At 48.8% G+C, this 27500-nt stretch overlaps 1 protein-coding gene across 6 annotated transcripts in view; it reads left to right on the top strand.

The window, feature by feature from the left end:
* The window catches only part of LRRK2 (leucine rich repeat kinase 2), a 266308-nt gene that overhangs the window by 46429 nt on the left and 192379 nt on the right, over nt 1-27500 (top strand). For all 6 annotated transcript variants that reach the window (XR_015061544.1, XR_015061545.1, XR_015061546.1 and 3 more), the window contains exons 10-11: nt 4677-4756; nt 11471-11577. Coding sequence is in view for 3 of the 6 variants with exons in the window: in XM_085894632.1 (XP_085750758.1) it covers nt 4677-4756; nt 11471-11577 (187 nt within the window). In the remaining 3 variants the exon portion in view is untranslated. The remainder of the gene's footprint in view (nt 1-4676; nt 4757-11470; nt 11578-27500) is intronic.

Consider the following 27500-nt stretch of genomic DNA (forward strand, 5'->3'; position numbering starts at 1 on the left):
TCTCTCTCTCTCTCTCTCTCTCTCTCTCTCTCTCTCTCTCTCACCTCTCTCTCTCTCTCTCTCTCTCTCTCTCTCTCTCTCTCTCTCTCTCTCTCTCTCTCTCTCTCTCTCTCTCTCTCTCTCTCTCTCTCTCTCTCTCTCTCTCTCTCTCTCTCTCTCTCTCTCTCTCTCTCTCTCTCTCTCTCTCTCTCTCTCTCTCTCTCTCTCTCTCTCTCTCTCTCTCTCTCTCTCTCTCTCTCTCTCTCTCTCTCTCTCTCTCTCTCTCTCTCTCTCTCACCTCTCTCTCTCTCTCTCTCTCTCTCTCTCTCTCTCTCTCTCTCTCTCTCTCTCTCTCTCTCTCTCACCTCTCTCTCTCTCTCTCTCTCTCTCTCTCTCTCTCTCTCTCTCTCTCTCTCTCTCTCTCTCTCTCTCTCTCTCTCTCTCTCTCTCTCTCTCTCTCTCTCTCTCTCTCTCTCTCTCTCTCTCTCTCTCTCTCTCTCTCTCTCTCTCACCTCTCTCTCTCTCTCTCTCTCTCTCTCTCTCTCTCTCTCTCTCTCTCTCTCTCTCTCACCTCTCTCTCTCTCACCTCTCTCTCCAACCTCTCTCTCCAACCTCTCTCTCCAACCTCTCTCTCCAACCTCTCTCTCCAACCTCTCTCTCCAACCTCTCTCTCCAACCTCTCTCTCCAACCTCTCTCTTCCTCTCTCCTCTCTCTCCCATTTTAACCATGTCATTTACCTTCAGTCGTCTTCCATCTGCTTGGAAATCGGCCTACGTCATGGCATTACTTAAACAAGGTGCAAAAACGATCCCCTTTACAGACCTAGCATCTTGCTTGCAATCATCAGGTAGGTCATGGAATCCATCATCACAGTTGACATAAAATCTTTCCTCTTCTCCAATGACCTCATCTCAGATCATCAATTTGGATTCAGACCTGGTCACTCCAACTTGCTGCTTCTACTCTCCCAACAATGGATTGAGGCCCTCAATGTCAAACGTGAGATCAGGTCCAGCTTTCAATGCAGTCTGGCTTCCTGCCTTGCCCTCCAAAGTTTCTCCTTGTAGCATCCAAGGCAAACTCCACTCTTGGGTTACTGACTTTGTCTATATTCTCGTCGCCAACGTGTGGCTCTCAATGGAATCCTTTCATCTCCTTTCTTTGTCAAGGCTAGATTTATCCAAGCCAGTGTTCTCGGCAGTGTTGCTTGACTCAGTTGGTGGAAACCAAGGCCTTCAAGATCATTAACATCTCCCACGATGAAGCTGAGCCAATGGGCCTACCACTTTGCCATCACAGACAGGTCGGTGGTCTCTCTGTCTTTTACCACCTACTTTCTGGGCTTGCACCCCCTGCTCTTTCCGTGCTTTGTCCTCCCCCCCCCCCACCCTCCAGGTTTTTGCAAGTTACACATGGTCCGCAAGCAACCCCCTTCTGATAAATTCCCGAAATCGAGACAGTTGTTTATCACCATCTCAGATTACCCCCATCCCAAACCATGATCTTTCCTACCCCTGTTAACCCCCTCCCCACACTCCCAAGCCCAGCTCCTTCCAAATTCACAGTTTTTCCTTCTTGAGAGTTTGATTCCGTATCCACCCTGTAAAAAATATTCTGCAGTACTCGATAGTACAAATTCTCCAGAACCTTTTTCGAGGGCATCTTGTCTATCTCTTGCTCCTCACGTTCCCTCATTCCTCCCGCACCCATTGTTTGTCTGAGTCTCCCTCTATCTTGGCCTTCATCTCTGCTATTGGTGTCCCCCCTCTCTCTACTGTTATTTTTTGTTCTGTTTTATCCTGATCCATTCAATGTTCGAGCCCTTCCCAATCCTTGACTCTGTACACAAAAAAGATAAAAAGTGACATGCGAGAGTGGTCGGAAAACCCAAAATACCATTGAATTTAATGAGACGAGACATTTGGCGCAGGTGTTGAGGAAGTGAGGGTCACACAGCAGCCGCAATCACCCAGGAACTCTTGTTTTTGGTTTTGGTTTGGCTTGGTCTCCCTCAAGGCTGCCAGAGGGATTTGAAGCCATGATGTCATTTTCAGTTCTTGATAATCTGACTTTCATGCTTTCTTTAAGTTTTCTGTCTGTCCCAGCCTTTTCAGGTATAAAATACGAGGGCGAGTCAAAAAATATCCGCAATATATTTTATATTTAAACAAGATAACTACAATTGAGCATGTACAAAAGGAATTATTTTTCCACATCGTCCCCTGCTTTTCAACACACTTGATCCATCGGTTCACAAGCTTCTGTATGCCCTCAGAAAAAATGTTTTTGGCTGAGTGACGAGGCACACATGCACCGCTTCTTTCACTTGTTGGTCGCTGGAAAAGTGGCGGCCTCTTAAAGAGCCTTTGAGTGGACCAAACAGGTAAAAGTCCGAAGGGGCCAGGTCAGGACCGTACGGAGGATGCTTAACACCTCAAAGTTCAATTGCTATAGGGTTTCCACAATATGGGCGGCAGTGTGTGGACGGGCATTGCCATGGAACAATGCAACACCTTTTGACTGTAGCCCTCGGGTGTTTCTATCGAATAGCTGGTTTCATCTGGTCCCGGAGCATTTCACAATAGCGGACACTGTTTAACGTTGTGCCCCGCTCTTGATAGTGTTCCAAAATTGGGCCTTGTGAGTTCCAGAAAAGTGTGAGCATCACTTTTCTGGCTAATGGTTGACTTTTGAACTTATTTTTGACTGGTGATGTCGGATGTTTCCACTCCATACTCTGGCGTTTGCTCTCTGGCTCATAATGGTGGATCCACATCTTGTCTCCAGTGACAATGCGTCTCAAAAAAGCATTCTCTTCATGATGAAAGTGGTTCAAAATGTTTTGGTAGATTGTCACACGCTTGCACTTGTTCTCTTCTGCGAGTTGTTTTTGAACCCGTCTTGCAGAAACTTTGTGAAAGCCAAGTCGGATGTTGATGATTTAATGTGCAGAACCATGACTGATGTTCAGATGTTGTGCCACTTCGACAATTGTCCACCGTCGGTTGTCCAGAATCATCGTGCAGACTCGTTCAATGTTTTCCCCTGTTGTGGACGTGAATGGGTGGCCAGATCGTTCATCATCAGCGGCACTTGTGCGACCGTTTTTGAACATGGTAATCCAATCATACACACTCCGCTGCAGTGAAGCACTGTTCCCATATTGTGCTGAAAGTCTGTGATGGATTTTTGCGCCGGTTTACCTTCATCCCAGAAAAATCGCATCACTGCATGCTGCTCTTTTTTTGGTGCAAACAGACAGCGGAGCGGTCAAGTTAACTCCCTTATAACGATACAACTGCTGACTGCTCAAGGTTGAAACTGCTGCACAATGGCATAGACAGTTCGTGCTTGTACCTGCAAGTATAGTCAGCAATGTAGTCAACGCAACGGTTTTAAATCGATCATTGCGGATACTGTTTTTGACTCATTCGCGTAATAAGCATTTCCTCCTCATCACCTGAAGAAGCAAATTCAAGTGTATGTGGCTCATTATCATGGCACACCAAAAGCAGCTCATTGGACAGTCAGACAGGAAAATCCTTTGTTTTCCCAACGAAAAGTATTTGCTCATACAAATACAGTATATTGCAAATGCGAGTAATTGGTTGGAAATTATCTTGCCGTTTATTGGGCGCCTCTGCTGCTCCGTCTGCCTGCTCGTCCAAAATGGAATCGTGACGCTCGCGCTTTGTCTGCCTTGACTCGGTGCAGCAGCTGCACCCGGCTGTCGGGTGTGCTTGCAGCTCGTGTATCTCTTGTGTTCTGTCTGTTTTCCAAATCCATTGGGACCATATTCTGTACAGAGTGTTCGTGGTTCCAAAGCAGTCTCCTGGGTTATTGGGTACAATCCTGGACCACGGTCACCACTCCGACGCAGGATACTCGAATGGCTCAATCGTCTCAGCAAGCTGGTACTCATTTTGTTGACCTCGGAGGGATGGCAGGCTGAGTCAACCCCACCTGCTATCAATTCAACAGCAGAGCGGAATTTGAACTCAAGACTCTAGGATCCCAAGCTCACCACCCTAACCATTAAGCCAAACATCAGGCATTGTCTCTTTTAGCCTTGCCATTTTTCCATTGGTTATAAAGGAGTTATTGTCATATCAAGTCATGTTGATGTCATTAAATCTTACTGATAAAAATCATCATTAATCAATAATGAAGCATGTTCATTCATCTTGAAATATAACCTGCAGGACATTTGACTGCAGCATTGTAGCGGACATTGGAATGCCTGATGGAACCCTCTTTGAAGATACGTTAAAACTTCAATATCTGGATGAAGGGAATGACTCTGTCATGAATACTTTTCATATGATGTAGGAATAGAACCTGTGCAGCTGCACATGTGATTTATCTTTTTGTCACGAGGGGATCCAGAGCAGTGTTGGACGAAGCCTGTGTATGACGTGCACGGATTTGTAAGAGTTGGTGCTGGATTATAATTCCTTCTTTGAAGTTGTAAAATTTAATATTTCACTTTCATCTGAAGCTTAGAGGGGAGCTTCCACATAAAGCACTTGAAGGACAAAGACATCTGCATACCTTGGTGTACTTTTACGCAAATTACGACGTTTGTAGACAATGGACAAACACATATGGCAGGCTACAGATGGGAGAGTAAAGATTCCAACCAACCCAGTTTCATTTTCATAATTGTGTGGATTTTGTGATTTTTATTTTTCTACAGAAAAGCACGTGTGAGGCTCTTGTCACCTTCTTCCATGAATGGCCGGCGGAGGTTTACAGAGCCAGGGCAGCTGGCCAATGGTAAAGAACCATCACCATGCATGTTGCATCATTGTACACCTGTAGAGGCTGCAAAGCCACTTGATTTGGCTTTATGCTTCGTTGTAGCACAGATTTTTGAACAGGTGATCCAGGTGATCGGTGACCCATTATCGTGAGATCCCATGAATTCATGCTTTTTTGTGTGCGTTGCATTACTTTCAATATTTTGTTTCTTCTTCGTTAATTTATGATATTCAAAGAGATTTTTACTTGGAACTGTAATATTCAGAATTAAACGATTCAAAGAACTTTCAGTAAATTTAAGGTAAAATGAAGAAGTGGTCTTGCAGATGTAGGCTCGTGTTGATATGCTTTGGCATCCGGGTCGAACAATGGATGGAATCAACAGAACGTTGATCGAAGTATGCTAACCACTGTAAGAAGGGAGGAGAAGCTGACCTTTCAGACGTTGACCCTTTGTCAGGGCAAAAGAGAAAGGAGGGATAGTATCATTGATAAAACCCAGAGTCCAAACCATTGATGTAAATTGTGTAAAATAATAACGGCCCGAGTACCAATCCCTGAAGATCCCCACTACTTAACATTTCGAGCTACTCTTTGCTTCCTATCATTGAGTTTCCAATCCTGTTAGATACTCTTTCCATGGTTTCATTAAACCAGTATCCAAAGCAGTTAGCTACTCCGTCCTGGTTAATGGTTTCAGCGCCAAAAGGATCATCGCTGGACTTGGAATTCCAACGCTGGTAGTGTGGCAAAGGAGATTGGCATTGTGGTCGTTGATGGTCACTAGAGGATGATTCATAACTGCAGGGTAGACTGGAGTGCCCAGTTCATCAACACCGACCACTGTCTTGTAGAAACTCTGAAGTTGCAGCTTAACTCCAGGAGAATGGTACCATCCCAGCCTCGGCTGGATGTTGGCAAGCTCAAGGATGAGAGGGTAGCTGAGGAGTTTGCGAACAGGCCGAGTGGAGATTTTGGAGGTCTGAGTGCTGTGGGGAATCCTGAAGAGTTGTGAAGTGCCTTCAAAACTACCATCCTTGATGTTGCTGGTGGATGGCTTGGAACTCACCATCAGGTGAAGAGGAACTTTGTCTCCCAAGGGACACTGAATACCATTGACCAGAGTCGCAGGGCCAGGCTTAATGGCAGAGCTGAGGCGTAAAACTGTGCGTGTGCTGAGGGCGGACAAGAAGGCCTATGTGCGAGGAATCTGTGAAGGGGTAGGTCGTCACTTGTGGACGAGCGATTCTGGTCCTGCTTCCAGAGAAATTTGTGCATTGTGTTCCACCAAGCCCGACCCTCGGTGTACTGCAGTTAGAGCAGAGGGTGGTGGGCTCTTGACAGAGGAGAAAGAAGTGAAGGCCCGCTGGGCCGGTGACTTTGAGCAACTGTACCAGGCTGACCCACCGGCTGTGGAGTTGGATGTCAGGGTACAACTATCCCCATAGCAGACCCTCCAATCAACTGTGAACCACCTTAGTTTGTGGAAACACAGGCTGTGGTGAACCATGTGAAAGGTGGTAAAACCCCAGGGATCTGTGGCATCCATGCTGAACTTCTCAAGGCTGGCAGAAATGCTGCACTTGTGTGATTGCCTGCAGTTCTGCGCTCTGCCTGAAACACAGGCATCATCCCAACAGACTGGAAGAGGGGCCTTGTTGTCTCTCTCTCGAAAGGGAAGAGTGATCGCCAGTACTGCAACGACTACCGAGGGGTGACGCTGCTCTTTGTGTCGGGCAAGGTCTTTGCTCGGATAATTATTGATGGGGTTTGTCGTTTGCCACCATCTGCTTGAACACCAGCTGGGCTTTACAGCAAAGAGGTCAATAATTGACTGTATTCTTGCTCTGATTCATCACTAAATGCAGACGAGAGTCTCGGCAGGGCTGCTCGCAGCCGATATTGATCTCTTCAAAGTATTTGATTCAGTGAATCGGGTTGCTCTCTGGAGGATTCTTGCTCTTTGCGTGGTGCCACCAAAGTTTACCCATCTGCCTTGTGAACTACACTCTGGAACAGAGAGTGCTGTGAGGTGTGGTGGTTCCATCTCCTACGTATTTCCAGTTGTTACTGGAGTTTGTCAGGGGTGTGTACTGGCCCCCACACTCTTCAACACTTGCATGGACTGTATTCTGGGGAAGATGTCAGAGAGATCAAGCTGCGGCACACCGCTTGGGAATGTCAAGATATCTGACCTTGATTTTGCAGATGATGCAGTCATCTTTGTGAAAACAATGGATGTCCTTGTAGGGTTCCTCGAAGCACTGGAGCAATAATTGGAGTGGCTGGGACTATGGGGTTCCTGGGTGAAAAGGAAGGTGCAGGCTTTCAATGACACCTTGGATGCTGTCATCTTGCCTATACCTGTTTGTGGTGAGGATGTTGAGGTCAGGGAGAGATTCACTTACCTTGGTAGTTATATGTCTCCACATGTTGTGAGCCGGAGGTCAATAGTTGGCTGGGTCGGGCTTGGGGAGTCATGGATTCACTGGATCATGGGTGTGGCGCTGTCGGTACCTATGCAGGAGGACAAAAGTCCAAGTCTTCGGGTTCTTGGTGCTTCCAATCTTGCTCTGTGGATGTGAGACTTGGACTCTGACAAAGGATCTGAGATGAAGACTTCACTCCTTTGGTACCAGGTTCTTCGGAGAATCCTCGGCTATTGCTGGTCAGACTTTGTGTCCAATGAACGGTTGCTGAGAGAGACTCAAATGAGATTTGTTACCTGCATGGCCCGTGAGCGTCAGCAGCGGCTATATGGACATGTGGCTCGATTTCCTGATGCTGATCCTGCTTACCAGATTCTCTCAGCGAGGGAGCCTCGTGAGTGGAGAAGGCCAATGGGATGACTGCATACCTCGTCGTCGTTGCAGCAGTTTGACTAGCATCTCAAGGAGATGGGGATGGGATAGGCATCTGCCTGAGGGATGTACAGACGGAGGACCCTGGAGTACTGACGGAAGCTGGATGCAGTGACGTCCTGCTCCAGTGCATGCTCCCATACCTAACCTAACCTAACCTAACCTAACCTTAGCTACTCTCCCAGCCACAACGCAACCCCTCACTTTAGCCAACAGCCCTCTATGTGCTGCTTTATCAAATGCCTTCTAAAGAATATAGAGATGCTGTAAAAGTGGAAATTTTCATGAATTTTCAAAGTGCGAATGTAGTTTTGGAAAGTTTAAAGTGATCGGTTTTATTGCCTGTCATGCTCTCCCTTGGGGTCCTCAAGGGACACTCATCTCGAGATCTGTAGGCGGCGCGTAACAACTTTCATCAGACCTTGACAAAAGCACAAACTGGTCAAACACTTGGAATATGTCCTTTAATCTTGAGAAATCCCAAACACTCACTCTCTCCCTCCGAAAGGACCATACTCAAATCCTCCCCATGTACTTTCTCATCAACCCTCTCGAAGACACTCAAACTCTTCGATCTCACTCTCAGCCATGATCTCTCTTGGGCAAGCCACATTTCAAAATTGGCCTTCAAAGCCAGATCCCAACTGGGCATCCCCCATTGTGCAAAGTCCTTCCTTGGCACACCTGAGCTCCTATCCACCTACAAGGCTTTCATCTGCAGCTTGATGGAGTACTGCTCTCCCCTCTGGGTTGGCTCCCCTGCCACACCTTGCTCAGCTTGACGCCATGGAAATATAGACTTTCAAGATCATTGGAATCTCTCACGGTGAGCGAAGCTGAGGCAATGGGCCTATCACTTCGCCATCGTTGACAGGTCGGTGGTTTATCTGTCTTCTTGCACCCTCTGCCCTCTCTGTGCTTTGACCCCCTCAGGTATCTACAGGATGCACGCAGTCCACCAGCAACCCTATCCTCGTGAAGCTGCCTAAATCCATAATGACTGTTCACCTCCACTCATTTATTCCTCATTTTCCCCCATCCGTGGAACCACCTTCCATACTCTCTTCAATCTCATTGTTCCCTCCAGGTCTTCAAGCTAGCTGTTCACCACCATCTCAAGTCATCTCCCATCCAAAATCGTGGTCTTCTCTAAACCTGTAAACCCACCCCCACCACTCCCAAACGTTTGCTTATACAGGGTGTTTCAAAAAGAGCGATGCAACTTTAAATGTTTATTTACAAAGAAACGGAAACCTCAGGAACTTGAACCAAACATTTTTGAAAGCTTCTGACATGGTATTTTCTATCACTGATTGCTATTGCAGTCAGTCACTGCTAGAGTTGGTGAGAGCTCAAGGTCTGAAATTGGCATTTATGCAAAATCCTTGTAATTGACGTTCTCGATGTGTGTCCCTCCCTGGTTCAGACAGGCATTGATCCTGACTCCAAAGTTCTGTCCAACTTTCCTGTCGGTCTCATGTGCCACTGCCTAGAGGTAGTCTGACACCTCCTGCTTCAGATCATCCAGTGTGGCAGATCAGTTGGCATAGACAGAGCCCTTGGCAGCCCCCCAGAACCAGTAGTCTAAAGGGTTCAAGTCTGGGCTATGGGGTGCCCAGTCATGAGCGGTACCCAGGGTAATGAAGCGGTTTCTGAAGAGCTGCCACAGGAAAGTGATGGTGTCACCAGCTGTATGTGGGGGTGCTCCATCCTGCATAAGCCAGGTCATGCTGAGCTGGTTTAGGGTAACCTTTTTGGCTAGATCATTATGGAATTTCTGGAGCACGGCCCGGTAGCGCTCACGGTTCATCGTCACCATCCTGCTGTTGTCATTCTCAAACCAGTAAGGCCCTAGCGTTCCCCATCTGGCATTGAAGGCACAGAAGCTTGTCACCTTAGGCCCTTTCACGTACCTCTCAGTGATCTCAGTTGGTTCTGCCCACCAGAAAAATGTTGTTGTGGTTGTTGATGGCATCTTTCAAGTGGAAATGGGCTTCATCACTGAACCAGATCAGGTTGATGCAGTTTAGGTTTTGTTCCATCCTGTCACTGAGCCAATTGCACATATCAAGTCTCCTTCTCATGTCACCTTGACTCAGTTCATGCCGAATCGAGATAATTATCTGGGAAAAGCTTCAGTTCCTCAGTGAGGATACACCAGATTGATGTTGGTTTGATCCTTAGCTCCTGGGAGTGCTGGTGGTGACTTCTTGGGACTGTCCACTGCAGAATCCCACACCGCGTCGATGTTGGCTTGGCTCTTGGTTACTGATGCTGGCCTGCCACTGTTGCCCTTGCTCTGATTGTACACTGTACCCTTGTGCTCAAAATGTTTCACAATACGTTGAATGGCACAATTTGTGGGTCCATCACGTGTTCTGAGGTCGTATTCCCAGCAGAACCTCCGGCGGGTGTCTACATATGATTTAGTCCAATACCACAGAGCCACCACTTTTGGCCTCTGCTTCAATGGCAAAGATGAGCTTCGGAGCTAGAAATCCCAGGGATCAAATACCACGACAACACCGCCAAACCCTGAAATGGAAAACGGTATAGGTCAAAAAAACCAGAAATGGCAGGAAGTCAAAGTTGTATCAATCTTTTTGAAACACCCTATGTATTTATATTGTCCTCCCTTTACGTTCTCCCTTACCCCTCATCGTTACCTGCATCCTTTGTTTGTCCATCTCTGTCTACTTTCTCCCTCTACCCTGCTGTTCCATTTGATATGCTGTGTCCTAATTTGTTATTTGTCATTGCTCTTCCATGAGAATAGAGCATGTACAAAAAATAAAAAAATAAAATTACCTGTCCCCCTTTTTCCCCCATTGAAACAATGCCCCGACATTCATGGACTCTACATTCGCGGCATTTTTCAGGAAGGTAACCCTCGTGAATGTCGGGGTCTTACTGGATTACATCCACTGTACTTCCCTACTCCACCCTCTCAGAAACTGCATCACAGAACTTCAATAAATCTATTAAACGTGAACTCCCTTCCGTAAATACATGCTGACTACCTTGAATTAACTTAAATGTATCGAAATGGTTCACAATTCATCTCTCCTTTATATTATAGAAAGATGGCATAATTTGGTTCTAAAAAAAAGTTTGTTGTTTGGCTCACCTAAATTCCAACTTTTTGTTCCAAGGAGTTGGTTCTCAAACAACCTCAGTAGATGAAGTGCTGCTCGGTGTAATATTGCCTTTTATGACATTACTTTACCGACCTTGGATGTGCTTTTGCATGTGCGTGTAATTGATCTTCCTGCGGTAGTTTTACAAAACAACATCTTACAACCATGATGTCGTGTGTCTGCACATTGGGTCACACCAGCATGAAGCATGCAAACGGGTGTGTTCGTCGTTGGTGATGGCCGTTTACCGAGAGATCGAGACGCCTTGTGCGAGGTAGATTGACGATGATTGGTACTTGAGCTCAGAACTAAGAGTGCATGGCTTGTGGATAATACTCTGCTTAATGGAGACGTGCGCTCATATGACAATTTTGTAATGCTTCCCTGCTTTGCTGAACATTTATTTTGGTAACGAGTAACCACATATGGAACTCAGCATCACCGTCGTAGCACAATTTCGAAGCAACAAAGCTGGGAAATTCACCGACTCCTTATTAGCCAATAAAGTGAACGAACAAACTTGCATGTTGGAATGAATTGAATCGCCCTTTTTAGGTTTAGTCTCTTCTCATTTTGATTCTCCTATTGTGTCTCCCTCCACTTGTTGAGGATGCTCTTTTAACGCCTGCCATGGCTGTTGGGATTTGGATTTTACATGAGTGCAGTGCACAGGCCCGTTAGACACCCACAGCTTTGTGCAAACAAGCTGCATTGTTTCCCCTTGTCCGTAGGCTTTCTCTTCCCTCTGACGTTTATTTAACCATGCTGGTGTATGAAGATGACGTGGACGTTTTCTGCACAGCCTTAAAGGCCCTTGTTTACATAATCAAGGATTCAGGTAAGCACGTACCTAATCATGTATTATCTGTCTTTTCATGATAAGTATAAAAACAAATTTGGCATGAACTTTCTCTGTATATTTTATTGTCACAAACATGTATGAAATAACCCTTGTATATCAGTACTGAATGCTTCATACTTTCTCTTTTGGCACATATTTTGTCATTATATCTTTACATAATCAATTTAGCCTTCCCCTATAGAATGGGGGAGGCTTTATAGCTGTTATAGGGTATGTTTCTACAATTACCGTATTTTCATGCAAGTAACCCGCACCTGGTATACCCTGCACATGGGGAAAATCGTGCTCTCGGAAGATATCAGACATGTATAACCTTCACACAGGTATAAGCCGTGGTTATAAGTCAGACATGAGGCAGCTTTCCTCTCCACATGACCGGGAAATACACGATCTCCATGTTTCCAGAAGCCAACGTGGCTTTCTTGTCAAGAGTCAACAAACGGCCCTTTTCAAACACAACTGTGGGAAATAATCAGGTCAGGTGAGATGTGGGAGCATGCGCCAGAGCAGCACATCGCTGCGTCCACTTTCCGCCGGTATTCCAGGGGCCTCCAACTGGCCATCCCCCAGGCAGATGCTTGGCCCATCCCCATCTCCTTGAGATGCTGATCAACCTGCTGCAACCACGACGCATGTGGTCGGCCCATTGGCCTTCTCCACTCACGAGGCTCCCTCACTGAGAGAATCTGGTGAGCAGGATGAGCGTCAGGAAAACGAGCCACATGTCCATACAGCCGCAGCTGACGCTCACGGACTACACAGGTAACAAATCTCATTTGAGTCTCTCTCGGCAACCGCTCGTTGAACACAAAGTCCGACCAGCGATGGCCAAGGATTTTCCAAAGAGACCTGGTACTGAAGGAGTTAAGTCTCCATCTCGGATCACTGGTCAGAGTCCATGTCTCACATACGAAGAGCAAGACTGGAAGCATCAAGGACCGAAAAACTCGGACTTTCGTCCTCCTGTACAGGCACCAACAGTGCCAGACCCCATGATCCAGTGAATCCATGACTCCCCAGGCCCGACCCAGACGTCTATTGACCTCTGGCTCACAACCAGCGGAGACATTAATATCACTGCCAAGGTAAGTGAATCTCTCAGTGACCTCAATATCCTCACCACAAACAGGTACAGACAAGATAGCAGCATCCAAGATGTCATTGAAAGCCTGGATCTTAGTTTTGACCCAGGAAACCCAGAATCCCAGCTGCTCTGACTTCTCCTTCAGCACCTCGAGGCCCCCCAAAAGGATATCTAGAGTCTCCGCAAAGATGACTGCATCATCTGTGAAAACAAGGTCGGAGATCTTGAAATTCCCAAACGATGCACCACAGATAGAACTCTCTGACATCCCACAATCCAGCCCATACAAGTGTTGAAGAGTGTGGGGGCCAATACACACCCCTGATGAACTCCAGTAACAACTGAAAATAAGTCGGAGATGATACCACCACATCCCACAGCACTCTCAGTACACCAGAGTGGAGTTCAGACATCAGATTGACCAGTTTTAGTGGCACCCCACGAAGACTAAGAATCCTCCAGAGAGCATCCGTATTCACTGAATCAAATGCTTTGCAGAGATCAACATCGGCTGCAAGCAGCACCTGCCAAAACTGTTGTGTGCGTTCTGTGAGGACCCAAAGAGCAAGGATACGGACAATCGTTGACCTCTTTGGTGTAAAGCCTGACTGCTCTGGACGCTGGTACTCAAGCAGATGATGGCGAACCCCATCAAGAATGATCCGAGCAAAGACCTTGCCCGGCATTGAAAGCAGTTTCACCTCTCGGTAGTTGCAGTCCTGGCAATCACCCTTCCCTTTCCCGAGAGGGACAACAAGGCCCCTCTTCCTGTCACTTGGGATGATGCCTGTGTTCCAAACTGACCACAGAACTGCATGCAATGACACAAGTATAGCATTCCCACTAGCCTTGAGAAATTTGGCATGGATGCCACAGATCCCAGGAGCTTAACCCCGTTTCAACTGGTTCACTGCAGCCCGTGTTTCCACAAATGAAGGTGGATTGCAGTTGATTGGAGGGTCAGTAATAGGGATAGTAACACCTCTGACATCCATCTCAGTACCTGGTGGGTCAGCCTGGTCCAGCCACTCAAGTAACTGGCCCAGTGGGCCTTCACTTCAAACTCATCTATCAAGGGGCCACCACCCTCCACTCCAACTGCAGTACACCGAGGGATGGGCTTGGAGGAACGCAATGCACGAATTTCCCTGTAAGCAGGACGAGAATCACTTGACCACAGGTGATACTCTACCCCCTCACAGATTCCTCACACATAGGCTTCCTTGTCCACCCTCAGCGCACGGTACAGCTTTATGCCTCCACTCCCTGAACAGCACAGCTCTGCCATTCAGCCTGGCCCAGCGACTCTGGTCAATGGTATCCAGTGTCCGTTGAGAGAGACATTTTTTCTTCGCCCGACCGTGAGTTCCAAGATCGACTGGCAACATCAAGGATGGCAGCTTTTGAGGCATTCAACAACTGTTCAGGATTCCTCAAAGCATCCAGACCCTCCAAATCCCCACTCAGTCGGTTCGTAAACTCTTCAGCTACCCTCTCATCCTTGAGCCTGCCAACATCCAGCCTAGGCTGGGATGCGACCATTCTCCAGAATTTAAGCTGTAACTTCGGAGTTGCTTCCACAAGCCTGTGATTGGTACTGAGGAACTGAGCACTTAGTTAGACCTTGCAGTTCTGGATTTGTCCTCCGGCGACCATCAACGAGCACATGGTCAATCTCCTTTGCCACACACCACCATGGGAATACCAAGTGCAACGATGAGCTTGTGGGAATTGAAACCATCAACCAGCCACCCTAAGTCCATGACTTCTTGCAAAGTCAAGGAACTTGGTGCTATTCTGCTTCATAGTTCCAGACCCATGGGGACCAATGCATGTCTCATAACCATCCATATCGGTGCCATTTGATGCAATGAAATCCCTCAAGATGAGAAGAGTATCTTGCCTGAGGCACTGATCTACCACAGACACGAGCGCGGCATAAAATGCGTCCTTCACAGTGAGATCACTCACCTCATTCGGAGCATTTACAGAGACCAGGAGTAACGAATCCATCCATCCATCCATCCATTGGGACCATACTCTGTGCATCGTGTTGGTGCTGCCGAAGTAGTCTCATTGGCTATTGGGTGCAATCCTGGATGGGTCGCCACTCCGACACAGGATACCAGCAAGCTGGCACTCATTTTGCTGACCTCGGAAAGATGACAGGCAGAGTCAACCCCCACCTGGTATTAATTCAACAGCTGAGGGGGATTTGAACTCGGGATCCGAGGATCCCAAGCCCAGCACCCTAACCATTAAGCCAACACCATGCATAGAGGAACGCATCCTTCATCTCGTAATACGCTCGTTGACTGATGTTACCTCAATTATCATTGGTGTCAGCTTACTGGACACAGCTGCAGCAACTCCTTGGGCATGGTGACCATCAGAGCGACCAGACTAATACTAGGTGTAACCACCTGCCATGATCTCACCAATATCCGGTGTCCGAACCTCAGGGAGTGCTGCAATACTGATGTTGAAACGCTGGAGCTCAGAAGATAATCAAAATATAGACCAATTACTGCACCGTAGTCCGAAGAAGGAAGCCAGACATATCAGTACACGCACACGCACACGCACACGCACACGCACACGCACACGCGCACATATATATATATATATATATATATATATATATATATATATATATATATATATATATATATATATATATACACATGCAGACATACAAGTACATAGAAACACATTTATATTACATACATATATATATATATATATATATATATATATATATATATATATATATATATATATATATATATAGTGAGTCAGAAGTAGCACCCAATTGCTGTCAGTTGCTTGTTTGCTTGCCATTTGTGGTACACTGTACAAGAAGGTAGAAATAAATGAATGACATGTTTATCTAACCATTTATTCAAGAAAAAATTATTACGGAACTGTACCAAGCTGTTTTACTTGCAATTTTCAAAGTGCCCTCTCTCGTGATCGATGCACAATTGCAGCCGAGCAGGCACAGAGCGGCACACACGTCTGCAGAGTTCGATATCAATTTCCTCAAACTTCACAGTGATTTGAGCCTTCAATTCCTGAATGGTACGAGGCTTTTCACGATAAACAAGGTCATTCATGAGCCCCCAAAGAAAGAAATCTGGAGGTGTAAGGTCTGGGGAGCGTGCCGGCCACTCGATCGGACTGCGGTGGCCGATCCACTTTCTGGGAAAGTTTTCATCAAGCCACTGACGAACATAACGTCCATAATGAGGTGGAGCTCCATCATGCTGGAAATAACAGTCCTGATCTTGTACCCTGGGCCAAAAGAAGGTTTGCAGCATATCCAGGTAGATTTCTGCAGTGACAGATCCCTCAAAGAAAAAGGGTCCAATTATCCCTAATGGAGATATGGCTGCCCAAACTGTCACTCCAGGTAAATTTACCTCCTTCACAACTGTCACTCTTGAGTTATTCACAGCCCAGTAGACACAATTGTGTCTGTTAATTGTGCCATTAAGCTTAAAACATGCCTCATCTGACCACCAGATGTTGTCTAGCATTGTGTCCTCTTTGTGAAGTTTAGCTAAGAACTCTTCGCAAAATTGAAGATGGCGGTCGTCATCTCCATCATGAAGGGCATGCAGTTAGCATGGAATGTAAGGTTTCCATTTTTTCTGGTGAAGGATACGGATAACACATGATTGGCTCACTTCCAACTCTGCAGATAAACGGCGAGTTGACATGTGTGGACTTTGCTCCAGTCTTCTGATGGCTTCTTCAGCCTTAGTTACATTAGTTTCCATTTTCAGGCGACCGGACTTCTTTGCAGTGGCTACGGACCCTGTTGCTTCAAATTTCTCGACAATCAATCATACGTTTCTTCCCTGAGGTGGGTTAATATCGAATTCCTGTGACAAACGGCGTGCTGCCATCATTGGTTGTTCACTACGTTTGTCGTAATGTTTCACGGCCGTAATGCGTTGATTCATTGAAAGGTAATTCATGGTTCAATTGGGTGCAAATTCAGTAACTTTCCAAACTCACAGCAATAACCTGCAAAACAAAATAAAAAACAAGTAAATTACGAAAATTAATAATCTGCAAGATAATTATTAACAACATGACTTCCCAGAAAGAATCTGACAGCCGAAAAAACAGAAATCGGGCACTACTTTTGACTCACCCTGTATATACATGAGAAGCACTCGCTCCCTACAGAGCCGTCAAGGGGGTCATGTTATTATATTTATACCTGTTTTACTCCAAGGGGTCCCAGGATTGCACACCCAAAAAATGGTTGCAATCAGTTCAGCTGTTTTTGCGGTATCTGAGAACACACAGACGGATGGACGGTGAATTATAGTAAGAGATATATATATATATATATATATATATATATATATATATATATATATATATATATATATATATATAAAGACCACAAGGGGAAAACCAGAGATGTCACTTTTTATAAATTTCAGGGTTATTGCACCTGCCAATAGTTGGCAGCATAAGGTTTCCTCTCACAATATTACTTTAACAAATAACCAGGGGTGTCACATAATTTATATGGCATAAAGTTTCGCCGTGCAATGAAAAATCAAGTGTTGTCAAAGCTGAACAAGTAGAAACCCAGAGTTGTCAGTACTTTACTCCTGGTTATCTCCCTTTCATTCATGTTAACTGTTCCACCATAATATTCAGAGTTGAGAAACTAAAAAATGAAAGGTTGTAAAACTTTCACAGCATAAACTCTGAGCACTACAATGGCCTATTTGGTTATATCATGGGCTCCGTAGTTGGTGCATATCGTGGTTCAAGCCTGGTCAAACCCTTATTGTGACTTTTATGGGACCCACGCCGTGGCTTAATGGTTAGCGCGTCTGAGTACCCATCCTCATTCGATGTACCCACACCGCCCAATAAACCTGCTAATGTATATGAGGGAGTCACATGAGGTGACTTCGGCTATCGCGGGGGTGGTTTATCCTTGGTTTCCTCCCGGTTTTCCATCATATTAAGTAGTATGGAGTAAGAAATGGAGAATCCGTCATCATATAAGCGAAATACCCTTGAGTATGGCATTGAACACCAATCAAACAAAAAAACAATGACCGTTTAATGTTGAAAAAAATAATCTGTGATCACCAAAGTCATGTAATGTATGCTAATAACCAACAAGCATGAATTTGCTACACATCCTGGGTTAAAATTGCATAGCAATTATTAAACAAGGGAATAACCAGTGATGTCAGTTTGCAACATTGATTCGTTCTTTGCTCTTAAATTAAATAACACAGAAGCTTGGCAAATGCTACATGCTTAATTTGATCGGCCAATGATCACTCTTCCTTTTACTGGAAAAGAAATCTATATGACAGTTATCAAACAGTCCACCAAAGTCTTGAAACTTTGTTTTTCAGTTTCTTCAAAATTGACTTATCCTGACATCTCTGGTTTTCCCCTTGTGGTCTTCATACACATTGTTGTGGTTCTGGGAGCCGCATCCCTCCAAGGAAATGGCATCCAACATCCAGTGGTCCCCAGACAGTTATTTCGTTAATGTACGTTCAGATAGTCCCTTCCTTCTTGTCTAATGGGACAAACGGGACAGTGCGTTATGTAAATCTCATAGTTAGGTCTGATTAATTCTCTGAACTCATTCCTATTCTTTTTTTCTACGCGAGGGCCTCGCGAGGATCAGCGGGTGCTGTCCTCAGACACCCACCTGTAGAAAACCACGGCTGTGCCCTTCACGTAAGAATGCATCCTCATAGAAGACCAAAAGGAACAAAACACCAAGTGCCCACGTTGCATGGAACGTGCAGCATAGCGGTAATTTACACCCATTGGGCAGAAGAGATAGGAAGAATAACCAACACGACAGCGTGCTGCAGGAATGCCGTGCCGAGGAAATAGAAGGAACAACACAACAAATACTAACAATGTGCAGTGCACACTCTTTTCAACCCATTTCTATGTCTAATTATATCTATATATCTTCTTCAATCCGAATCTCCATCAAATATTTATATCTGTCCTCTTTTCAATCCAAATCTCCATTTAATAATTATATATGTCCTCTTTTCAATCCAAGGCTACATCCAGTAATTATATCCAATCTTTTCCCTCAATTCCTGACACAGATCAGAGCTGGCACCGTGCACACCACCGCTTTTGATAAATAACCGCATGCTCAATGGTGGCGAACCCACGCGCAGCCCCGGGGTAATTTATTATCGCACACGGAGCGGGGTGCGAGTGGCACACATCTTGTTCAGGTCTGCGCATGTGTTACCATAGCATGTTACCGTCGGTCTTCTCTGACCACCGCGGCCGCAGGTGTCTCCCGCGGACGGCGAACGTCCTCTTGCCTCTCCGCCCGGCGAGACTCCAGGCAGGCAGAGGTGCACAGTACGGCTCGGGCCGCATGGCTTACAGACAAGCAGCACATTGACCTGCGCTGACCGCTGGGCGTCATGGATGGCCCAGGAGGTTGGTGCAGGGCAATTTGTGTCACGATGCTCAGAGCGAGACGATTCCGCAGCTTGGAACCATCTGGCTGGAAGTAAAGTGGAGCCGCTTCCGGTCATGGCAGCCGGTCTGTGTGCTGGCCGGGGCCCAACCAGAGTGCCCGATTCGGGTGACGACACATCGCTTTGGGTCATCACCCCCACCCGTACCACAGGGTCTATAAGAGGGATGGGTCACAGGGGTGTCGTCATAGTCTTTCCTGCTCAGCGTTCCTCTCCTGTTGATTCCGCATTTGTCACCAACTCGCCTGCTGACTCGGCCTTCCTCACCAACTTGTCTGTTGATTCCACCTTCATCACCAAATCGCCTGCTGTCTCCTTCTTCACCGCCTTGCTGCTGACAACCCATCCACCCACCCACCTGATCCTGTCTGCCAATCCGCCCACTGCTTCGGACTCTGCCTTCCTCCACCCACTGGCTTCAGACTCCGCCCAGGGTCCTTCCTTCACGCCTGTTGGTCGCGCCCCATTCTCTGGATCAACGCTTAACTGCTCAAAGTTCCACGAAGCAGGAGACGACGCGCCAACTGTCAGGGAGGTATCGCCCAGCGGAGCATCCCCCCAAAATGCACTCGTGGCACTGTTGGGCAATAGTGCAATTGTTTAAGGTATTGAGAGACCGTTGGCCTCATCTCCTCTCCTCTCTTTCATTAACTCCTCTTCGTGTGTGTGTGCGTGTGTGCGTGTGTGTCATGGCGCCTGTCCTCACTTAAGTTAAGAGTGTACAAGAATTATATTGGGATAACTCTGCTCTGTCTGCTTTTGTAAGTTGTTTGTATTATTATCGCACCTCACACTATTCTTCCTATCCCTGCTTACATACAACAATAAACTCTATTAATTGTGCCACATATCTTTCCTTGCCTGCCTGTTAATAAATTATTCGTAGAAATGTGCCCAGCTCGTTTTTGTCTTTTCTTTCATTGATCCAGCATGGTCTGTATCCCAGCCTCTCTGGCCTTTATTCCCAACGATCTGTTCCTTTTTGCCGGTACATCCTTGGCAGTGTCACTCGGCTGCATCTGATCCGGTAAGGTGATCTGGTTCGGACAAGGCGTACCGAGGGCATGTTCCCCGGTAATTAGATCACGTGATGCATGAGGTAACCCGGTTAACCCATAGACGGACGACCCTCGGTCACGTGGTTGAGTTGTTGGCACCCACGGTTGGTAAGGCCGAAGTCACATTTGGCACGGCTGCCGTAGGGTCGACAAAATCTATGGCCACTAGCAATTATAGGGCGGCGGCAGTATTTCCACGGTCACACAATGTAGCAGTCACATATGTTTTTATGTTTCTGGGAGCCACACGGCGTATTTAGAAATTGTGGAGACCGAAAACGTGGGGGTGCTGTACGCTCTTTGATTTGATGTCGCATGGTGACCTTAGGGCGTCCCTGCGGCGGCCATAGAATTTTCAAGGCAGAAGCAAGGTAGCCTCAAGGTGCCCGCAAGGCGACCGCAGTGGGGCCCTAAGGCGACCGTGTGGCCAGACGGACGGTAATGAGTGGGTATATATACCAGTTCTTTTTTGACTGAAATAAAAATATAACAGTTCGGAATATTCCAGTATATATAACTGAATATACTATGATTATAATATATTGTTGCGGTCTTCGCGCCCGCCGGCGTGCGGACGGCCACGTAACTCGAATCGCGGCACGTCGCCCACCGGACGGACAATCCAGTCGTGACCCTCTCGGACTAACGCCGGGAACCAGTCACGGGTGGACCTTTCGGTCTCACCGCGATCGAGCCAATCAGCCCCCGCGTGGGATAGGGTTGCTCGCCAAATTCGACCTACCTAAGTACCCACGCGGAGGGTAGACCGGGCGATCGCACCTCGCCGCAGGTCGACTTCGGACACGGGCCACTTAAGCGACCCGTTCCGTACTATCAGAATAACCGAGCGGTGTTATCGTCGACCTCGACGGTTCGATTAATTATCGGGCGTACTCAGCCCACTACCAACCCTTTACGTGAAGCAAGATGGGGATTCAATGGGGGAAAAGACGAAGCGAAGCGGGAGAACAGTTCAACAATAAAGCACATTTATTCGCGACGAACGGAAAGCACACAAATACAATTCCACCAAATGCACACAAAAAAGAAAACACAATTCCATTTACACAAAAAGCAAACATAAAAGTGAAAACACAGTGCAGAGCTAATACCGACTACCGAGCACACGGCAACACTTATACAATTCTACTTCACAGACGGCGCCGACAACACATACCCAAAACCAAGGAAAAGAAATCCCCCAAGAATGAGGTAGGCCTGGGGCCGAGACCGGGTCGGGCCTACCCGTCTGGTGATGAGACGCGGAGCGGCGATGGCCCCGCAACCCGCGGGCCTCGTGGACAGTGCCTGGCAGGGGGTGGGAACGGGGCCCCCTTGGTCGCACTATCTCAGCGCGGGGGGAAACACGAGGGGGTTGCTGATGCTCGGGGTATAGAGGATCTTTATTATGTGCGACGAGCGTCTCCACCTCGGCCAGGTCGCGCTGTCGGCCTCCCTCGGGTGCAGCTTCCTGCACGACGCGAGCACCCCCTCGTCTGGTGTCGCCGCCTTTCCACAGCTCGTCCCCTCCGTTCCGACTCCAACGCACACGACGAGCAGCTCCACCGCCCGCGAAGTCTTGACCCTCTGCTTCCGACTCTCCTGCTTCCGACTCTCCTACTCTCCGCCTCTGGACTCTCCGACTCTCCACCCTCCGACTCTTTCTGACTCTGACTGACGAACACCGTCCTTTTATCCCCCCGTAACTTCGCCTTTGACCCCCTCCCTTTGACCTTTCACCTCGCTCCCCATTGGCCCGAGAAAAAGTGGGCGTGAAGGCTTTTTGATCCACAAATTTGCATATATCGATCGTTCTGGAGGCGGGGCCAAATCGCCCCTCGCTCACCGATTGGACGGCAAAAAGTGGGCGTGTGTCGTTTTTGATCCGTTTTTGAAGCAGAAAATCCGTGATTTTGTACACGCTGTTCAACGTGCGCCCTACACGAGTCCAGCATCGGTGCCCATGAGTGGCGCGAGATGACGGTGATGCGATGGTGGCGAGTTGTGACGGTAAAGGTCGTGGCGGTTGTGGTGAAGCGGCGTTGTGGTTGGTGGTTGTTGTTGTGGTTGTGATGGTGGCGATTGGTCCAAAATAAAGATAGTAAAAGAAAAACGGCTATCCTGAAGAGTCGCAGCACGTATAAATGACATGTATTCCCACTAGACAACGGGTTTGGGCCTAACTACACATGCACTTACCGAGATACCTCACCTAAGGGACCTGAATGGTGGTTTGCGAATCTGGTAACCACAACACTACCCCCTTCCCTTTTTACAGACTCGTCCCGAGTCGTCAAATTTTCGTGTGCCATCATGTGTAGTTCTCCCCTAGTACATTTTACCTACGGATCCCTGAGTGCGACATTCATGGTATTCGTGTCCCCAAAATAAATAACCTGAGGGCTGTGTAACTACCTAAACAAACTCACTCACACGGACGACTTAAATAAAATTGCCGGCGCTAAGACATACATGCCGGGGGCGCACTCATATGTACAGTACATCTTACCTGAACTTACAAATCTTACACTAAACCATGGCCCAGGATCATTGAACTCTGCAAAAGAAAAGCAGTTAGCAGGGAGCCAGGCTGCCCACATGCAGTCTCTGACTCAAACAATGCAGGTGACAGGGAACGTGGCTGGCTGCTCACACGCAGTCCAAGGCCTTCCCTTTTGAACTGAACGCAGTGAACCACAACGGTGCATGGGCTGCACAAATATAGTCTCCGTGCCAGCTCAAGTGGCACACGCAATAAACACAACGAATGGATGGATGAACACAAACACGGTGCACGGGCCGCCACTGCAGGCCCGTGTTGTAGCTGCCAACAGGGCAGTTCTTGCAGCTTGCAAACTGTTGCCTTGCGGATCCTGGCGCACATGGAAATGAACAGGGGGGGGCAAAGCAAAAATTGAACGGGGCTGGTGAACGTGGGCAGTGGGCATGGCATGGCAAAGGTGAGCAGGCAAACACAGCCCGCAGAAGAAGGCCGCTGCAGGCAAACACAGCCGGCAGATGAACTGGCCGGCACAGGCCTTGAAGAAAAACAGCCAGCAGATGAACTGGCCGGCACAGGCCTTGCAGCAAAACAACAGCTGCCGATGAAGTTGGCCGGCCTCCGCCTTGAAGCAAAACACGGCCAGCCGATGAAGTTGGCCAGCCTTTGCCGTTCAGTGGAGGTTGGTGGAGGGAGTGCGGTGGTGCTGGCCACTTGGAAGGCGGGCTTGGACCTACCTACCTGTCTCCCTCCCACCTATCGCCTTTGCCTGTCACTGTACATACCCACTCCCTTAATTTGTCAAACCCCAATTTAGCCCCAACTTATTTTTTTGTTGTTTTTATTTTTACTTCCCCTCTATAAATCGTCCCCTAACCCCCTTTATCGTCTTTGTTCGGCTAACCTATCCTGTCACCTAGCCTACTCCCAACCCCTACGTTCCTTTCCCGGAGGGGAACAAGGGAGAGCTAACGTCCTGTGTCGAGGCCCAACTCAAGCCTCAGAATGGCCTCCCCAGAGTTCGGCGATCTTAACACCAAGTGGGTCCAGCGGCCCACAACGACAGCGAGGGGATGGATGGTGCGGAGGGGTACATCTCCTAATCTATCCTAACCATTTAACTGTTAAACTACCCCGGGGCTTTCAACAAGCGCCTCTCGCTTAAACTATTGGTTCTAACAACCCAGATTCCCGTCGCCTGTGTTGGTGTCCTTACAATTTCGGGCCTCGCCCCCCAATTTTCTCTCCGTGCCCTCACACGGTCTCCTGGCTGGGACACGTGGCTCCCTTTGGCAGGCACGACCCTCTGCCGAATCTCCCGCTATGGCACCCCCGGGCACTACACTGCCTCCGAGCCTACCAGCTCCCTAACACCGGGGAGTGCCCCCCATGGCACCTCCCCTGAAACGCACACGTGGCAGGCCGGCCTCCCGGGTCCCTTTCCGAGGGTCACCCGTGCCCACTACACTGCCCACGCGGCTAATGGCGCCCCGGGCCCCCGCACCAAGCAGGCGCACCCGTGCCCACTACTCTATCCCGGCCCCCCATGGGCCCATGGCCTACCGCGGCCGACTAGCCTGGTGCCCGGGGTACCCACTCAGCGATACTCACCTTTCGCAGCCACGCTCCCAAGCCCGTCAACAGGGCTCCTGCACCCCTCCAAATGGGTCTCGAGCCTACTTTCCCACCAACAACAAAACGACCTCCATATTTCAATTTGACTAACCCAGCTAACTCACTTTACTCTGACCCCGGGGTCCCTTGGGCGGGAGTCACTCCTCCCCCCAATCACTCATCGCACCATGCATTCCCCATTCGCTCCACTCACACAGACCCGCTGGCCTCACTCACTCATCATGTCTTCACCTCATAACTCACCAACTCTTCAACACACACACCGCTGAACTCTGCCATCCTTCTAACTACTTCCCCTAACTAACTCGTGCTCCCACGTCGTCCCTTAAACTAGTAGCACGTTCCTTTTAACACTACGTAGCTAAACTACGTCCCCACTACACATCCACAAGTCTGTCACTGTCTCCAAATCATAAATTCATTTTATTTCCCATCCTAAATCTCACTAAATCCCTCTAACTAATCCATTCCACGGACTCCATGAGGACTTACCCCTGCCCCATGAAGTCGGTCTAGCTAAGCTAACCCTTCCCCCTAACTAGTTTCCATCCTGTGCCCAGGGTAAGGGGGTCTTTCACCCCTTGCCCAGGAATCCTGTACACCCGAAAGTGAGGCTTGTTTTTCCCTTCTTTTTTTTTTCCATGCCCAGCACCTGCGCGGCAACTCAGAGCTCGCGCACTTTGCACCTGCCCGTGACGTCATGCAGCTGCACATGTTCCTCGTCCCTCCTTGGACGGGACCATCCGGCAGAGATACCCCTCCTGCCGGATTCCAACCACACGTGCAGCCATGGCGTCACCGTGCGCATAAAAAAAAAACACAAGCCCCACGTCTCGAGGGGTTCCCCACGCGAACACATGTGCTTTGCCCGTTGGAGCTTAACACACACGATCGCGTGGAGAACCCGTCCGGTCCAAATCCATTTACCTGCCTAACTTTGTCCGTCCGCGGGATCGGCAAATCCACCGCTGGCGTTTCCGGACCGGGACTTCACTCTCGCAAGCGAGCACGTGGTGGTCTCGTGCGTTGCACAGCACGAACCGCGTGCTCACTGCTGGGTGAACCCGGCACGGTCCTCGAAACAACTACAGCCGCTACTCGGCTTTCTCTCCTCTGTCGCCGTCTCCGTCGCCATTCCACACACGCATACCTGCGTGTCACGACGCACACAGTCCACACCATTAAACTCACACCGGGAGACGCGGCTGCGTGCTCCCGCATGCCAACCGCCATCTCCCTCACATACCGCTCTCTCACACACACGGTCTCCCTGGCACACAGCGACCTTGCACACGGCCGTTCACTCACGCGTGCCTCACTACTCTCACACCGTGCCTCATCCACACACGCGGGGGCACTCACCCGCGGTACCTCATCCACACACCGTGCCTCACTCATACACGCGGCGACACTCACACACGCGGTCTCTTCCATACACGGTGCCTCATCCACACACGCGGGGGCACTAACCCGCGGTGCCTCACTCACACTCCAAGCACATGCTTCCACTTCACTCACCAACTCTTCAACACACACAGGGACAACCACACTGGGGATTCGTGTCCCCACAAGGGTCTCCGGGGCCTCTACACCCCCCAAGCTCTCCGTGCACCCGTCCACAGCACCTCTCCCCTCGACCTCGCAAAACACGACCGAACTCACCTGGTCGTGACTCGCCTCAAGGGGGCATACTCCCTCCCCTCGTTCCTGGAGGAGGCCATCCCGCTGCTCGCACCGGGTCCCTACACGCTCCGCGAGCTCAACCCCATTGTCCTCCACTACCTCCGTGTGTGCGTGCGCGTCACTTACCCCGTCTTCATCGTGTAGTCTTCCCTCTATCGTTCCCATCTCCCGTGTCTCTGCCAACTCTTCACCCTTTACCTCCCTTGTCTCAACTATTATTTCTGTTGTCGTCACCTCGTGTCTCGTCTCACACGTTTTGGTCTCCCCATTTAATTTTTCCCTTTCGGTCATCGTCACGACCCTCGCCCAACACGTTCCACGAATTATTTTTTCACCCGCCTCCACCGCGGGCCTGTCAGCCGTTGCACCCCCACCCAGCTCGTTTGCTCCCACACGTGGAGTCGCCATTCCCAGCTCCCTGGTCACTGCCTTCATGCCCGCCTGCAGGCATCGGCCCATGTTCTGTGTCTCACCCCGGAACTTTTTCATTTCTTCCTTCATGTTTGCTTCCATTCCGTTTATTTGCTTGTTCATGTCTTTCATTTCGTTTGTATTTGCATCCATTTTTTCGATCATTTTCGCATTCATCTTTGCTGTCGTTTCCGCATACATTTTTGCCAGCATGGTGAATAGCTGGGTCATGTCGGGTGCGCTTGGGTGAGCCGTTTCGGCAGGGGTTGGGGAAGGGTCTTGGTGGAGAGGGGGGGGGGAGGTGTCATACACCGCGGCCGCTGCCGCACCCACCTCGGGTCCTGGGTTCAGTTGGGCGAGTCCGTGTTCCTGCACAATCAACATTTCCTGCTCGGGGATTCCATCCTGGACCATGGATTCTACACATTCTACATCCATTTCTAATACCCCCGGCTCCCGCTCGCCTTGAGACGCCATCTTGCTTCTCGTGAAGGGTTAATTTGCTCGCTCGTAATTTGGAGGGAATCGGGGGTCGCTTCTCTCACCCCTGGACCGATTCCCGTGAATTTAGCCGGAGACAGGAGAGCCCGTTTTCCTGTTTCCGATACCAGTGCCGCGAGGAGGGCGATGAATTTGTATCCCACTCCTGACACCAGTGTTGCGGTCTTCGCGCCCGCCGGCGTGCGGACGGCCACGTAACTCGAATCGCGGCACGTCGCCCACCGGACGGACAATCCAGTCGTGACCCTCTCGGACTAACGCCGGGAACCAGTCACGGGTGGACCTTTCGGTCTCACCGCGATCGAGCCAATCAGCCCCCGCGTGGGATAGGGTTGCTCGCCAAATTCGACCTACCTAAGTACCCACGCGGAGGGTAGACCGGGCGATCGCACCTCGCCGCAGGTCGACTTCGGACACGGGCCACTTAAGCGACCCGTTCCGTACTATCAGAATAACCGAGCGGTGTTATCGTCGACCTCGACGGTTCGATTAATTATCGGGCGTACTCAGCC

The sequence above is a fragment of the Eptatretus burgeri genome, chromosome 9 (genome assembly GCF_056783735.1).
Source record: "Eptatretus burgeri isolate ZD-2024b chromosome 9, Ebu_testis_v1, whole genome shotgun sequence".
Lineage (NCBI taxonomy): Eukaryota > Metazoa > Chordata > Myxini > Myxiniformes > Myxinidae > Eptatretus > Eptatretus burgeri.